Source organism: Microcaecilia unicolor, chromosome 6 (genome assembly GCF_901765095.1).
Source record: "Microcaecilia unicolor chromosome 6, aMicUni1.1, whole genome shotgun sequence".
Lineage (NCBI taxonomy): Eukaryota > Metazoa > Chordata > Amphibia > Gymnophiona > Siphonopidae > Microcaecilia > Microcaecilia unicolor.
This window is the reverse complement of record NC_044036.1, coordinates 232691603-232705643: the sequence shown is the minus strand read 5'-3', so window position 1 is coordinate 232705643 and position 14041 is coordinate 232691603. Positions and strand designations below refer to the sequence as shown.

Sequence of the window (14041 nt, the reverse complement as noted above, 5' to 3'; positions counted from 1 at the left end):
ATTCCAGTGGATGGATCCCAAGCGGGGACACATATTAACTTGCAGGTAAAGCACGTCCTTGCTCAGCCAGTCATAGATTTTTAAACCTAGCTGGTATTTTTACAGCCTGAGTCCTAAAATCTGGCCTTCCACCCTTCCGGTGGGCATCCAGTGAGGGCCTCTTGCTGTAGTATAATTATACAATAAGCTTCCCTCTCGCCCTGGTCAAAGGCCTCTCTCCGTTCCCTTTTCCCCGCCCTTCTGTCTGCCCTCACCTTGCGAGTCTTCCCGGGCTCACCCACCACCTTTCCTTGAAAAGGGAAAATTTGCTCCAAATTGGGCTTGGCGCACCCGGGCCTGTGCTCAAGTGGTCACCATAACTCTCTATACATTCTGCGAACGGCGGCCAATCCCTGCCCAAAATCAACTCTTGGGGCAATCTGGGCAAAACTGCTACGGCTAGCTTTATCTCCCTGTGGGGCCCCGAATGCTCACCCAGTGCAGCCCGTACTGGGTACTAGCCCCATGAATGCACTGAATCACCACCTGCCCATCATAAGTCCCCTTGTCCTGCATCCCGGTCCTTCTTATCTTTTCCCACAGGGTCCTTGACATCATTGACTGATCTGCCCCGGAGTCCAATAGATCCTTCACCGGGATACCCTCGACCTCTACCTCCTGGGTATAACTAGATTGGGCACTAGGGGAGATCCACCCCGCTCGACCAGGACACTTACTTTGGAAATGCCCCCTCCCTCCACACCGGTAGCAGAGGCACTCTTGGGACATCCCTGCCCCCTTCGTGTCCCTTCCCTGAGGTTGGCCCTTAGAACGTGGGAAGACGGGCCCAAGGCTCCCCATACCCCCCCTTTGGAATCGGGGACGGCAGCCCCAGCCCCTCGGGAGAGCTGCCACTTGCTTCCCCTCCCTTCTGGTCTTTCCCCACCTTACCCCAACGTTGGGCTTCCATACAGCACTCTAGGCTCCCCACAGCTTCCTCCAAGGTACGACACCCCCTCCGTACCACTAATACCCTTACTTCCCCGGGTAAGGCTTCATCTGATATGGGAAAACATAAGCCACTCCTTTGTGCCCACTGCCTGTAGAGACATATAGTGATTGTTCGTCTTCACATAAAACTCTGTGGTCATGCTTTAAAAAGATTCATTATCGAAAACCATAAAACAGTGTCACATGCTGAAAATATTCACTGTCTGCATCATAGACACTTCTTACCAGCTTGGGAAGACTTCTTTTGGAAAAAACTCGATGGGGGCAACAGATATGAAGATGAGCCGAGCACCAACTTCTCATATTCAGCCATTCAACAGTACGGGAGGGTGGAGGCCCATCTTCTTTATGGAGGAGAACCAGCTGCTTTTGAGCACGCACTGCTGTGTTCTCCAGCATCTTTTCCAACTAAATATATAAATAAATGAAGGGTATCACATGCAATCAAGCAGTCTATGATGACAAAGCAATAGAAGTTACAGAAAATTGGCTTCTTCCATGACTGAGAGGTATGCTATGCTTCCCCATCCTTCAATTAGTACTGTAAGTGATGGTACCTTATCACCTGCTCAATAATCGGGCATCTGAAGGAGATTCAACAGACCCAGAAGTGAAATCCTAAGTTATTGTGCAAATTAAAAAGGCACTCCAAGACCTGACTTTAGGGTCTGAAATTATTTCATGCACCCCAAAGAATGACAAAGAGGGACGTAATCGAAAGTGACGCCCATGTTTTGCTGAGGATGTCCTCGCAAAACATCCCGATGGAGGGGCAGGGAAAGCGAATGCTACATACCTGTAGAAGGTATTCTCCGAGGACAGCAGGCTGATTGTTCTCACTGATGGGTGACGTCCTCGGCAAGCCCCTCCAATCGGAATCTTCCTAGCAAAGTCCTTTGCTAGCTCTCGCGCGCCCGCGCGCATGCGCAGCCATCTTCCCGCCCGAAACCGGCTCGAGCCGGCCAGTCCAGTATGTAGCAAGACAATACAGTTCAAGGGAAGACACAACTCCAAAGGGGAGGCGGGCGGGTTTGTGAGAACAATCAGCCTGCTGTCCTCGGAGAATACCTTCTACAGGTATGTAGCATTCGCTTTCTCCGAGGACAAGCAGGCTGCTTGTTCTCACTGATGGGGTATCCCTAGCCCCCAGGCTCACTCAAAACAACAACCATGGTCAATTGGACCTCGCAACGGCGAGGACATAACTGAGATTGACCTAAAAAATTTACCAACTAACTGAGAGTGCAGCCTGGAACAGAACAAACAGGGCCCTCGAGGGGTGGAGTTGGATCCTAAAGCCCAAACAGGTTCTGAAGAACTGACTGCCCGAACCGACTGTCGCGTCGGGTATCCTGCTGCAGGCAGTAATGAGATGTGAATGTGTGGACAGATGACCACGTCGCAGCTTTGCAAATTTCTTCAATGGAGGCTGACTTCAAGTGGGCTACCGACGCAGCCATGGCTCTAACATTATGAGCCGTGACATGACCCTCAAGAGCCAGCCCCGCCTGGGCGTAAGTGAAGGAAATGCAATCTGCTAGCCAATTGGATATGGTGCGTTTCCCTACAGCCACTCCCCTCCTATTGGGATCAAAAGAAACAAACAATTGGGCGGACTGTCTGTGGGGCTGTGTCCGCTCCAGATAGAAGGCCAATGCTCTCTTGCAGTCCAATGTGTGCAGCTGACGTTCAGCAGGGCAGGAATGAGGACGGGGAAAGAATGTTGGCAAGACAATTGACTGGTTCAGATGGAACTCCGACACGACCTTTGGCAAGAACTTAGGGTGAGTGCGGAGGACTACTCTGTTATGATGAAATTTGGTGTAAGGGGCCTGGGCTACCAGGGCCTGAAGCTCACTGACTCTACGAGCTGAAGTAACTGCCACCAAGAAAATGACCTTCCAGGTCAAGTACCTCAGATGGCAGGAATTCAGTGGCTCAAAAGGAGGTTTCATCAGCTGGGTGAGAACGACATTGAGATCCCATGACACTGTAGGAGGCTTGACAGGGGGCTTTGACAAAAGCAAACCTCTCATGAAGCGAACAACTAAAGGCTGTCCCGAGATCGGCTTACCTTCCACATGGTAATGGTATGCACTGATTGCGCTAAGGTGAACTCTTACAGAGTTGGTCTTGAGACCAGACTCAGACAAGTGCAGAAGGTATTCAAGCAGGGTCTGTGTAGGACAAGAGCGAGGAGCTAGGGCCTTGCTGTCACACCAGACGGCAAACCTCCTCCACAGAAAGAAGTAACTCCTCTTGGTGGAATCTTTCCTGGAAGCAAGCAAGACGCGGGAGACACCCTCTGACAGACCCAAAGAGGCAAAGTCTACGCTCTCAACATCCAGGCCGTGAGAGCCAGGGACCGGAGGCTGGGATGCAGAAGAGCCCCTTCGTTCTGCGTGATGAGGGTCGGAAAACACTCCAATCTCCACGGTTCTTCGGAGGATAACTCCAGAAGAAGAGGGAACCAGATCTGACGCGGCCAAAAAGGAGCAATCAGAATCATGGTGCCTCGGTCTTGTTTGAGTTTCAACAAAGTCTTCCCCACCAGAGGAATGGGAGGATAAGCATACAGCAGGCCTTCCCCCCAATCCAGGAGGAAGGCATCCGATGCCAGTCTGCCGGGGGCCTGAAGCCTGGAACAGAACTGAGGGACTTTGTGGTTCACTCGAGATGCGAAGAGATCCACCAAGGGGGTGCCCCACGCTTGGAAGATCTGGCGCACCACTCTGGAGTTGAGCGACCACTCGTGAGGTTGCATGATCCTGCTCAATCTGTCGGCCAGACTGTTGTTTACGCCTGCCAGATATGTGGCTTGGAGCACCATGCCGAGACGGCGAGCCCAGAGCCACATGCTGACGGCTTCCTGACACAGGGGGCGAGATCCGGTGCCCCCCTGCTTGTTGACATAGTACATGGCAACCTGGTTGTCTGTCTGAATTTGGATAATTTGATGGGACAGCCGATCTCTGAAAGCCTTCAGAGCGTTCCAGATCGCTCGCAACTCCAGGAGATTGATCTGTAGACCGCGTTCCTGGAGGGACCAGCTTCCTTGGGTGTGAAGCCCATCGACATGAGCTCCCCATCCCAGGAGAGACGCATCCGTTGTCAGCACTTTTTGTGGCTGAGGAATTTGGAAAGGACGTCCCAGAGTCAAATTGGACCAGATTGTCCACCAATACAGGGATTCGAGAAAACTCGTGGACAGGTGGATCACGTCTTCTAGACCCCCAGCAGCCTGATACCACTGGGAGGCTAGGGTCCATTGAGCAGATCTCATGTGAAGACGGGCCATGGGAGTCACATGGACTGTGGAGGCCATGTGGCCCAGCAATCTCAACATCTGCCGAGCTGTGATCTGCTGGGACGCTCGCACCCGCGAGACGAGGGACAACAAGTTGTTGGCTCTCGTCTCTGGGAGATAGGCGCGAGCCGTCCGAGAATCCAGCAGAGCTCCTATGAATTCGAGTTTCTGCACTGGGAGAAGATGGGACTTTGGGTAATTTATCACAAACCCCAGTAGCTCCAGGAGGCGAATAGTCATCTGCATGGACTGCAGGGCTCCTGCCTCGGATGTGTTCTTCACCAGCCAATCGTCGAGATATGGGAACACATGCACCCCCAGCCTGCGAAGTGCCGCTGCTACTACAGCTAGGCACTTTGTGAACACCCTGGGCGCAGAGGCGAGCCCAAAGGGTAGCACACAGTACTGGAAGTGGCGTGTGCCCAACTGAAATCGCAGATACTGTCTGTGAGCTGGCAGTATCGGGATGTGTGTGTAGGCATCCTTTAAGTCCAGAGAGCATAGCCAATCGTTTTGCTGAATCATGGGGAGAAGGGTGCCCAGGGAAAGCATCCTGAACTTTTCTTTTACGAGATGTTTGTTCAGGGCCCTTAGGTCTAGGATGGGACGCATCCCCCCTGTTTTCTTTTCCACAAGGAAGTACCTGGAATAGAATCCCAGCCCTTCTTGCCCGGATGGCACGGGCTCGACCGCATTGGCGCTGAGAAGGGCGGAGAGTTCCTCTGCAAGTACCTGCTTGTGCTGGAAGCTGTAAGACTGAGCTCCCGGTGGACAATTTGGAGGTTTGGAGGCCAAATTGAGGGTGTATCCTTGCCGGACTATTTGCAGAACCCACTGATCGGAGGTTATGAGAGGCCACCTTTGGTGAAAAGCTTTCAACCTCCCTCCGACTGGCAGGTCGCCCGACACTGACACTTGGATGTCGGCTATGCTCTGCTGGAGCCAGTCAAAAGCTCGCCCCTTGCTTTTGCTGGGGAGCCGCGGGGCCTTGCTGAGGCGCACGCTGCTGACGAGAGCGAGCGCGCTGGGGCTTAGCCTGGGCCGCAGGCTGTCGGGAAGGAGGATTGTACCTACGCTTACCAGAAGTATAGGGAACAGTCTTCCTTCCCCCGAAAAATCGTCTACCTGTAGAGGTAGAAGCTGAAGGCTGCCGGCGGGAGAACTTGTCGAATGCGGTGTCCCGCTGGTGGAGAGACTCTACCACCTGCTCGACGTTTTCTCCAAAAATGTTGTCCGCACGGCAAGGCGAGTCCGCAGTCCGCTGCTGGAGTCTATTCTCCAGGTCGGCGGCACGCAGCCATGAGAGCCTGCGCATCACCACACCTTGAGCAGCGGCCCTGGACGCAACATCAAAAGTGTCATAAACTCCTCTGGCCAGGAATTTTCTGCACGCCTTCAGCTGCCTGACCACCTCCTGAAAAGGCTTGGCTTGCTCAGGGGGAAGAGCATCAACCAAGCCCGCCAACTGTCGCACATTATTCCGCATGTGTATGCTCGTGTAGAGCTGGTAAGACTGAATTTTGGCCACGAGCATAGAGGAATGGTAGGCCTTCCTCCCAAAGGAGTCTAAGGTTCTAGAGTCTTTGCCCGGGGGCGCCGAAGCATGCTCCCTAGAACTCTTAGCCTTCTTTAGGGCCAGATCCACAACTCCAGAGTCGTGAGGCAACTGGGTGCGCATCAGCTCTGGGTCCCCATGGATCCGGTACTGGGACTCGATCTTCTTGGGGATGTGGGGATTAGTTAAAGGCTTGGTCCAGTTCGCCAGCAATGTCTTTTTGAGGACATGGTGCAGGAGAACAGTGGACGCTTCCTTAGGTGGAGAAGGATAGTCCAGGAGCTCAAACATTTCAGCCCTGGGCTCGTCCTCCACAACCACCGGGAAGGGGATGGCCGTAGACATCTCCCGGACAAAGGAAGCAAAAGACAGACTCTCGGGAGGAGAAAGCTGTCTTTCAGGAGAGGGAGTGGGATCAGAAGGTAGACCCTCAGACTCCTCGTCAGAGAAATATCTGGGGTCTTCTTCTTCCTCCCACAAGGCCTCACCCTCGGTGTCAGACACAAGTTCACGGACCTGCGTCTGCAACCGTGCCCGGCTCGACTCCGTGGAGCCACGTCCACGATGGGGGCGTCGAGAGGTAGACTCCCTCGCCCGCATCGGCGAAGCTCCCTCCGCCGACGTAGTCGGGGAGCCCTCCTGGGAGGTGGCCGCAGTCGGCACCGCACGCGGTACCGACGTCGGGGACCTCACCCCGGGCGATGGGCCAGCCGGCGCCACGCTCGACGGTACCGGAGGCGCAAGCACCGCCGGTACCGGAGGGGTAGGGCGCAACAGCTCTCCCAGAATCTCTGGGAGAACGGCCCGGAGGCTCTCGTTCAGAGCGGCTGCAGAGAAAGGCATGGAGGTCGATGCAGGCGTCGACGTCAGAACCTGTTCCGGGCGTGGAGGCTGTTCCGGGCTGTCCAGAGTGGAGCGCATCGACACCTCCTGAACAGAGGGTGAGCGGTCCTCTCGGTGCCGATGCCTGCTGGGTGCCGACTCCCTCGGCGACCCAGAGCTCTCGGTGCCGACGCCGGGAGGGGACCGGTGTCGATGCTTCTTCGACTTCTTCCGAAGCATGTCACCGGAGCTCCCCGGCACCGACGAGGAGGACGTAGAATCCAGCCGTCGCTTCCTCGGGGCCGAGGCCGAAGGAGGTCGGTCTCGGGGGGGCTGTACCGCAGGAGCCCTCAGGGTAGGAGGAGACCCACCCGAGGGCTCACCGCCACCAGCAGGGGAATGGACAGCCCTCACCTGCACTCCACTCGATGCACCACCGTCCGACGACATCAGGAGACAAGGTCCCGGTACCACCGACGTCGATGCAGCTATCCGATGTCTCGGCGCCGATGCAGAGGGCCGATGCCTCGATGCACTCGATGCACTGGCAGCCAAGGAAGAAGGTCTGGACGCTGATGACGTCGATGCACACGATGACCCCGGTGCCGATGCCGACGAAGAGCCCGAGAACAAAACGTTCCACTGGGCCAATCTCGCTACTTGAGTCCGCCTTTGTAAGAGGGAACACAGACTACAGTTCTGGGGACGGTGCTCGGCCCCCAGACACTGAAGACACGAAGAGTGCCTATCAGTGAGCGAGATTACCCGGGCGCACTGGGTGCACTTCTTGAAGCCGCTGGAAGGCTTCGATGTCATGGGCGAAAAAATCACGCCGGCGAAGTCAAAATCCGAAATGACGAATTTGGAGCACCAAAAATTTAAGGGAGAAAAATCTCGACCGAGGCCGAAAAGAGGCCTACCCCGACAACGAAAGAAAACTTACCGGGGCAAAAACTGGAAATACGGGAAAGGGCAAACGAAACCCAAGGGGGTTTCCGGAGCACTTTCCGAACGAAAAGAAACTTTTCCGAAGAAAAAACACGTCGATTTAGACAACGGACGCGCGAGGTCGACTCTCCGGGGCTCGACACGACAAAAACACAGCCGTACCGAGTGCGGACAAAAGAAGACTGGCCGGCTCGAGCCGGTTTCGGGCGGGAAGATGGCCACGCATGCGCGGTGCGCGCGGGCGCGCGAGAGCTAGCAAAGGACTTTGCTAGGAAGATTCCGATTGGAGGGGCTTGTCCTCGGACGTCACCCATCAGTGAGGACAAGCAGCCTGCTTGTCCTCGGAGAAACCCGTATTATCAAAACAAGATGGACGTCCATCTTTCATTTCGATAATACGGTTGGGGGCGCCCAAATCCTGAAATTTAGGTCGTCCTTAGAGATGGTCGTCCCTAGACTTGGTCGTTTCTGATTTTCAGCGATAATGGAAACAAGGATGCCCATTTCAGAAACGACCAAATGCAAGCCCTTTGGTCGTGGGAGAAGCCAGCATTCGTAGTGCACTGGTCCCCCTGACATGCCAGGACACCAACCGGGCACCCTAGGGGGCACTGCAGTGGACTTCACAAATTGCTCCCAGGTACATAGCTCCCTTACCTTGTGTGCTGAGCCCCCCAAATCTCCCCCAAAACCCACTACCCACAACTGTATACCACTACTATAGCCCTTACGGGTGAAGGGGGGCACCTAGATGTGGGTACAGTGGTGGGTTTTGGAGGGCTCACATTTACCACCACAAGCGTAACAGGTAGGGGGGGATAGTCCTGGGTTCGCCTGCCTGCACTGCACCCACTAAAACTGCTCCAGGGACCTGCATACTGGTGTGATGGACCTGAGTATAACATCTGATGCTGGCATAGAGGCAGGCAAAAAATATTTTTAAAGATTTTTTTTGAGGGTGGGAGGGGGTTAGTGACCACTGGGGGAGTAAGGGGAGGTGATCCCCGATTCTCTCCGGTGGTCATCTGGTCAGTTCAGGCACCTTTTTGTGCCTTGGTCTTAACAGGACCAGGTAAAGTCGTCCAAGTGCTCATCAGGGACACCCTTTTTATCCATTATGGGTCAAGGACGTCCATGTGTTAGGCATACTCAAGTCCCGCCTTTGCTACACCTCCGACACCCCCCCGTGAACTTTGGTCATCCCTGCAACAGAAAGCAGTTGGGGACGCCCAAAATCTGCTTTCGATTATACCGAATTGGGCGACCCTGTGAGAAGGACGCCCATCTTTCAATTTGTGTCGAAAGATGGGCGTCCTTCTGTTTTGAAAATGAGCCTGAATGTGTTAACCAGAAACTACTGGTTTTAAAGCACTTTTTGCCTTATACATTTCAATACTATCTAAATGTTAAAAAAAATCTCTCTTTCTGTGCACCTACTTTACATGTGCGTATAATCCATGCAATTTCATAAGAGCCATTTTCTGCATATAAAATTTGCTTTGCACTTGGACAATGTTGTATAAAATGATCCCTTAATAGAACAATAATCAAAACCATTTCCACAAGTAAAGCTCTGGTCTACCCATGGAAATGGGCTTTTTGATTACTGCCCACCCTACACACAGTTGGAATGTATGTTACCAATGTGCATACTTTTACCCAAGAATTTTAAGAGGGGTTAATGGTAAAATCTGTGTATGGAGGCTGGACAAATATAAAAATACATGTAGTTTTACCATGAAAAGGCATCCACATACACGGCAGATGTAAATTCGTTAAAGCACTTTTTGGTGGTGCAGTAATGGAAGAATAAGAATATGCATACTCCTCCCTTGATTATTATGACAAAGTCCCTAGGCAAAAAATACTTCTATAGGGTATGCACAGATGCAAGTAGTATGATTACCTACTCTTAAATGACCACCTGGTCAACATACAAGACTAATTCTACAGCACTCACTGACACTTTCCCAAAAGCCAAGCAGAAAATGCAGTTCATAGTTCTAGCCAATGAAGAAAATTACAGCGTTTATGGGAAATTTCACAGAACCTAGAATGCATCCGCTACATGAAATACTTCTAATCCCCAACTTTATTGCAGCTTTAATGCAACAATAAAGTTCTATTAAAAGTGAATTAAATGCCATGGGATAACAGTTTTGATTGTTGCCTTAACACCAATATGAATTTTTTTGCTCTGGTTCTGTTCCTTATGAGGCCTCTTTTCAGTGCACATCATACCTAGAGGCAGATGCATCAAGCAAACGTTAAAAAATCTAAATCGTTAAAGTCCCTAACGATTTTCAAAATACGAAGAATGCACCAAAACAACAAGTCACACATGCTCGGATCGGTATTGAAAAGTACAATGTATCAAAGAATCATAATACACGTCGGTAATCGGCCCCTAAATCATGCGCAGAGCAGCCAAGCGTTATGTTAGCTGCTCTGTGCATGCCACAAACAGTCAAAACACAAGCACATGGCTCCCAATCAAAACAAAAATAAAAAAAGTGTCGGGAGGGCAAAGGCGCTCGTCAGGAGCGTCCTGTATGGCCGCATTAGCAGCTTCGGCCCCCCTCCCTTCCTCACTACTCTGTCTCCCCTCAGCTCCGCCTCCCGACATCCTCCGCCCTGTGCCCCGCCCCCTCTTGGGGTCGTCGCCGCCATTCCCCCCCTCCACCGGGCCCCCTCCCTCTTACCGGGCCCGTGCAGTGCCTCTCTCCTCTGTCCGAAGGCGCTGCACGGGCAAGAAGAAAAGCTGATGCCTGTCTTCGCCCAGCTTCGGTCGCGCGTCTCTCTCCTCCTGGGCCTGCCCCCGTCTGACGTCAGTAACCTACGTAGGTTACTGACGTCAGACGGGGGCAGGCCCAGGAGGAAACATGCATGCAACGGATCAAAATTTCCTCGTTGGAGGGTCGTTAAATGCTCATTAAGGTTTAGTGCATCTGCCTCCTAGTCTTTCTCCATCTTCCATCAGGATCATAATAAAATGCCAACTCACCTCCCCAACAGTAGGCTCCTGATCTCCCAGTCCTACTATCAAGATGCAGTCAGCCTGTCGAATGCAGCGTTGGGTCCAGGGTGTCAGGGTACTGTCTGACTGGTATAACACTATACGATGATTATCCTCCTGCTGTCCTAGCCAGTTCGACAACCTGTATTCATGCAAACTGCAACACAAAAGTTTTGAAAAGTACATATCCTAGCATTAAATACACAAATTATTCAAGGCTCTTGCATATTCAAAAAGCACCAAATTTTAGATCAACGTAGATTAAAACATTTCAGAAACTGTTACTGATCTCCATGAAATATGTTTATCAGCTCTGAAAACTTGTATTACAATTCGCAGGCATACAGAGGCATATTTTCAAAGCACTTAGCCTCCCAAAGTTCCATAGAAACCTATGGAACTTAGCCTCCCAAAGTGCTTTGAAAATATGCCTCAAAGACACAAACATTACACACTATGTATGACTATATGAAAATGACTGCTTTTGCTTCATCCATGATCTTATATAAAAGGTGAAGGTTTGTGAATAGGCTATGGTAGGGCTATACAACCTAGGTCCCCAAGGGCTACAGTGATTTAACCCCCCCCCCCCCCCCCCCCCACACACACACACACACAAAAAACCCACCACAAGGTGTTAGGTCAGGATCAGTGGTGACTTCCACCTTCCACTCTTACTGCAGTGGGAAACAAGGAAGCAATTTGTTATAGGATAAAAAGGTTCCAGGTCAAAAGCTTGACATGACCTGGCAGAAAATCAGCAATGCTCAAGAACAGAGCTACCAAGGGGTCCTGACTTTTGAAAGGGGAATTTTTGTACACACCCTCAGCCACGCCCCACTCTGAAGTGGCCTTGCCCATTCTACCTCATGGTTTCACACTCTGGCACACCTCAATCCCACGGCCATTGCAGAAAATATTTTATTTACATCAGTGACAGCAGAGATGGCTAAAAGGGAGTGTTTCAGTTGACTCATATTATACCCCCTATCCAGCATCTACTCCCCCCTGGGGCTTAACTGTAAAGAGGTCTCGGCCCCCCTCCCCACTTTGAGCTGAAGCCCACCCAAAATTGTGACACTGGTTGAACCGCTGGTGGAGATGCCCAAGCTTCACTAGCTGAAGAGGTTCGCTGCATGAGCCTCCTACCGTGCTGTTTGAGCAGTGCAGCGGTTGCCAGTGTGCTTCAGCCACCGATGCCGGACCTCCCACATATGCTCAGTTCAAGCACTTGAAAATGGAAAATAAGATGATACTTTTTTTATTGGACTAGCCTAATACCTTTTCACATTAGCTTTCAGAGGTCAAAACCTCCTGCCTCAGATCAGGTCGAGACAATATACTGCTGTTATGGTATCCTCTCCTGACTTCTTTCCTCAAGTGTTGGTCTCTGAAGGCTAGTAAAAATGAAGAGATATGTCTTCAGAGAACCAACTTTCGTAAATCTCTGAAGACATCTCTCTTCAACAAGGCCTACAAAGAAAACCCATAGCCTTTGTCTTTCAAATATTTGTCTTTCAAATATTATATGGCATGACACCGGATTATATGCAGACCTTAATAACTATTCCCGTATGCAATATAACCAATGAATGTGGGAGCCTTGGCAGGTATACATGGATCACAAATAGACTCTTTAGCAGAATAACCAAATATTCACAAACAAGTCTGATTTAATAAACAGATAATCTTGTATAGCTTCTATACCCTATAAATCAGACCCATCTGAGACCTTCCAGGACTGGGGTTATACACCCTTTTCTACAGACTGTGGTCAAATTTAGAACACTTTAAACACAGGAGTTTCATGACATTTATTTCTTATACTTCGTAGAATCTTTAAATAATTGTTAAAAGTTCTTGAATTTATAAGCAAAGTATGAAAGAAACTTTCTATGAATGCTCAAATATTTATAAACCAGAGAAATTGCCCAATTTAAAAAAAAAAAATTTTATTCAGTATTTCAACAAATTAAACAGGGTAATTTCTGAAAAAAAGAAAAGTTATAAAGGAAATACATATAGCAGGAAAGTTAATCAACATTAATTCTGATATTTAAGGAGCTAGAGAATTATCTGGAAAAAATAAGAAAAATGTTATATAAAAGAAGTAAAGCTACTAAAAAAAGTAGATAGACAAAGCTCCTATCCATTTTAGCAGACTTCTTTGTATACAACCCAGGGCAGTAGTTCCCAACCTTTTTTCGGTTCACAGCACCCTTAATGTCTGAGCAATGTTTCGAGGCACCCCCACCCCCCAGCCACACAGGTCTCCACACCCCCCTCCACGGCCACAGCATCTATGTATTCTCAGACTTAGAACAGCATTTTCTCTAAAGATTATCTCTTCCAAATGGTGCAATGTGCCCAGCCTCCACAATCTACCTCAGAGGTTTTCAACCTCTAAGAATAAAACAAAAAATGCCTTCTCCCCACCCCCTTCCTCCTCAACCCGTCTGCTGTCCCCTCCTCACACTATTCGGTGAGAATGTCAAGTTTCAAAACGTACACTTTCCTTTCTACCTCTCCCCTCATATCCCAAAATCCAAAATAGGTGGATCCCCATTAAGCAGAACCAACTCTATGCCATAATTCAACATATACCTCACTCACTCCACTCTTTACCCATCACCACTCTCAATCTCACCAATCATACTTCAAATTTAATTTTCAGCTCATAGTAATTGTTTTCTCATAGTACCTATCTCCCTAACATCCACACAAAACAGCTGCACCACCGACAAATCCCACTCACACTGACATTGTACCTGGAGAAAAAGTTTTTAGGAAGCTCCTGTACTCACCGTCTGTGCAGTCCATTAAATCACACACAACAGTCAAGCCTTCGAATCCAAGCACAAGAACCAGCAGTGACCCACCAGCCAAGGTTGAATAAGTGAAAAAGGCACACCGCCTCATGAATCACTCTAAAGGCACTAAGCACTACCTTCAGCCTGCCCCAGAAGCCTTCTTTGTACAGTCACTTCCTCTTTCCGCATAGGCGGGATGCTGTACAAAGAAGGCTTTGGGGGCAGGACAAAGGCAGTGCTATATCATTGCCGGCAGTATGCTGTGAGCGAGTGGGCGGGTGGACAGAGCAGGGATGGAGAAAGAATGATGAACAATACCTCACCAATTGTTCCGGCGCTCAGTGTGTTAACTTCCATCTGCCCCATGGCACCTCTGTGAGTTTGCTGCGGTGCACAGTTTGGGAAACGCTGACCTAGGGTATTGACATGAAATTGCTGTCTGCTGTTAGTGACCTGTAACCTGTTGTTAAAATCGTCCACAGTACCTGAAGATTGAAGGGTGGTCAATGTAACAACGATTTTTAAAAAGGGTTCCAGGGGTGATCTGGGAAATTAGACCAGTAAGCTTGACTTCAGTGCTAGGCAAAATAGTG

General features: G+C 50.4%; 1 protein-coding gene across 1 annotated transcript in view; it reads right to left on the bottom strand.

The window, feature by feature from the left end:
- PNPLA7 (patatin like phospholipase domain containing 7) overlaps nucleotides 1-14041 on the bottom strand; it is a 2530065-nt gene that overhangs the window by 645473 nt on the left and 1870551 nt on the right. Inside the window, exons 25-26 of the mRNA XM_030206608.1 lie at nucleotides 10627-10795; nucleotides 1216-1398 (exon numbers count right to left, since the gene is read on the bottom strand). Of these exons, the coding sequence (XP_030062468.1) occupies nucleotides 1216-1398; nucleotides 10627-10795 (352 nt within the window). The remainder of the gene's footprint in view (nucleotides 1-1215; nucleotides 1399-10626; nucleotides 10796-14041) is intronic.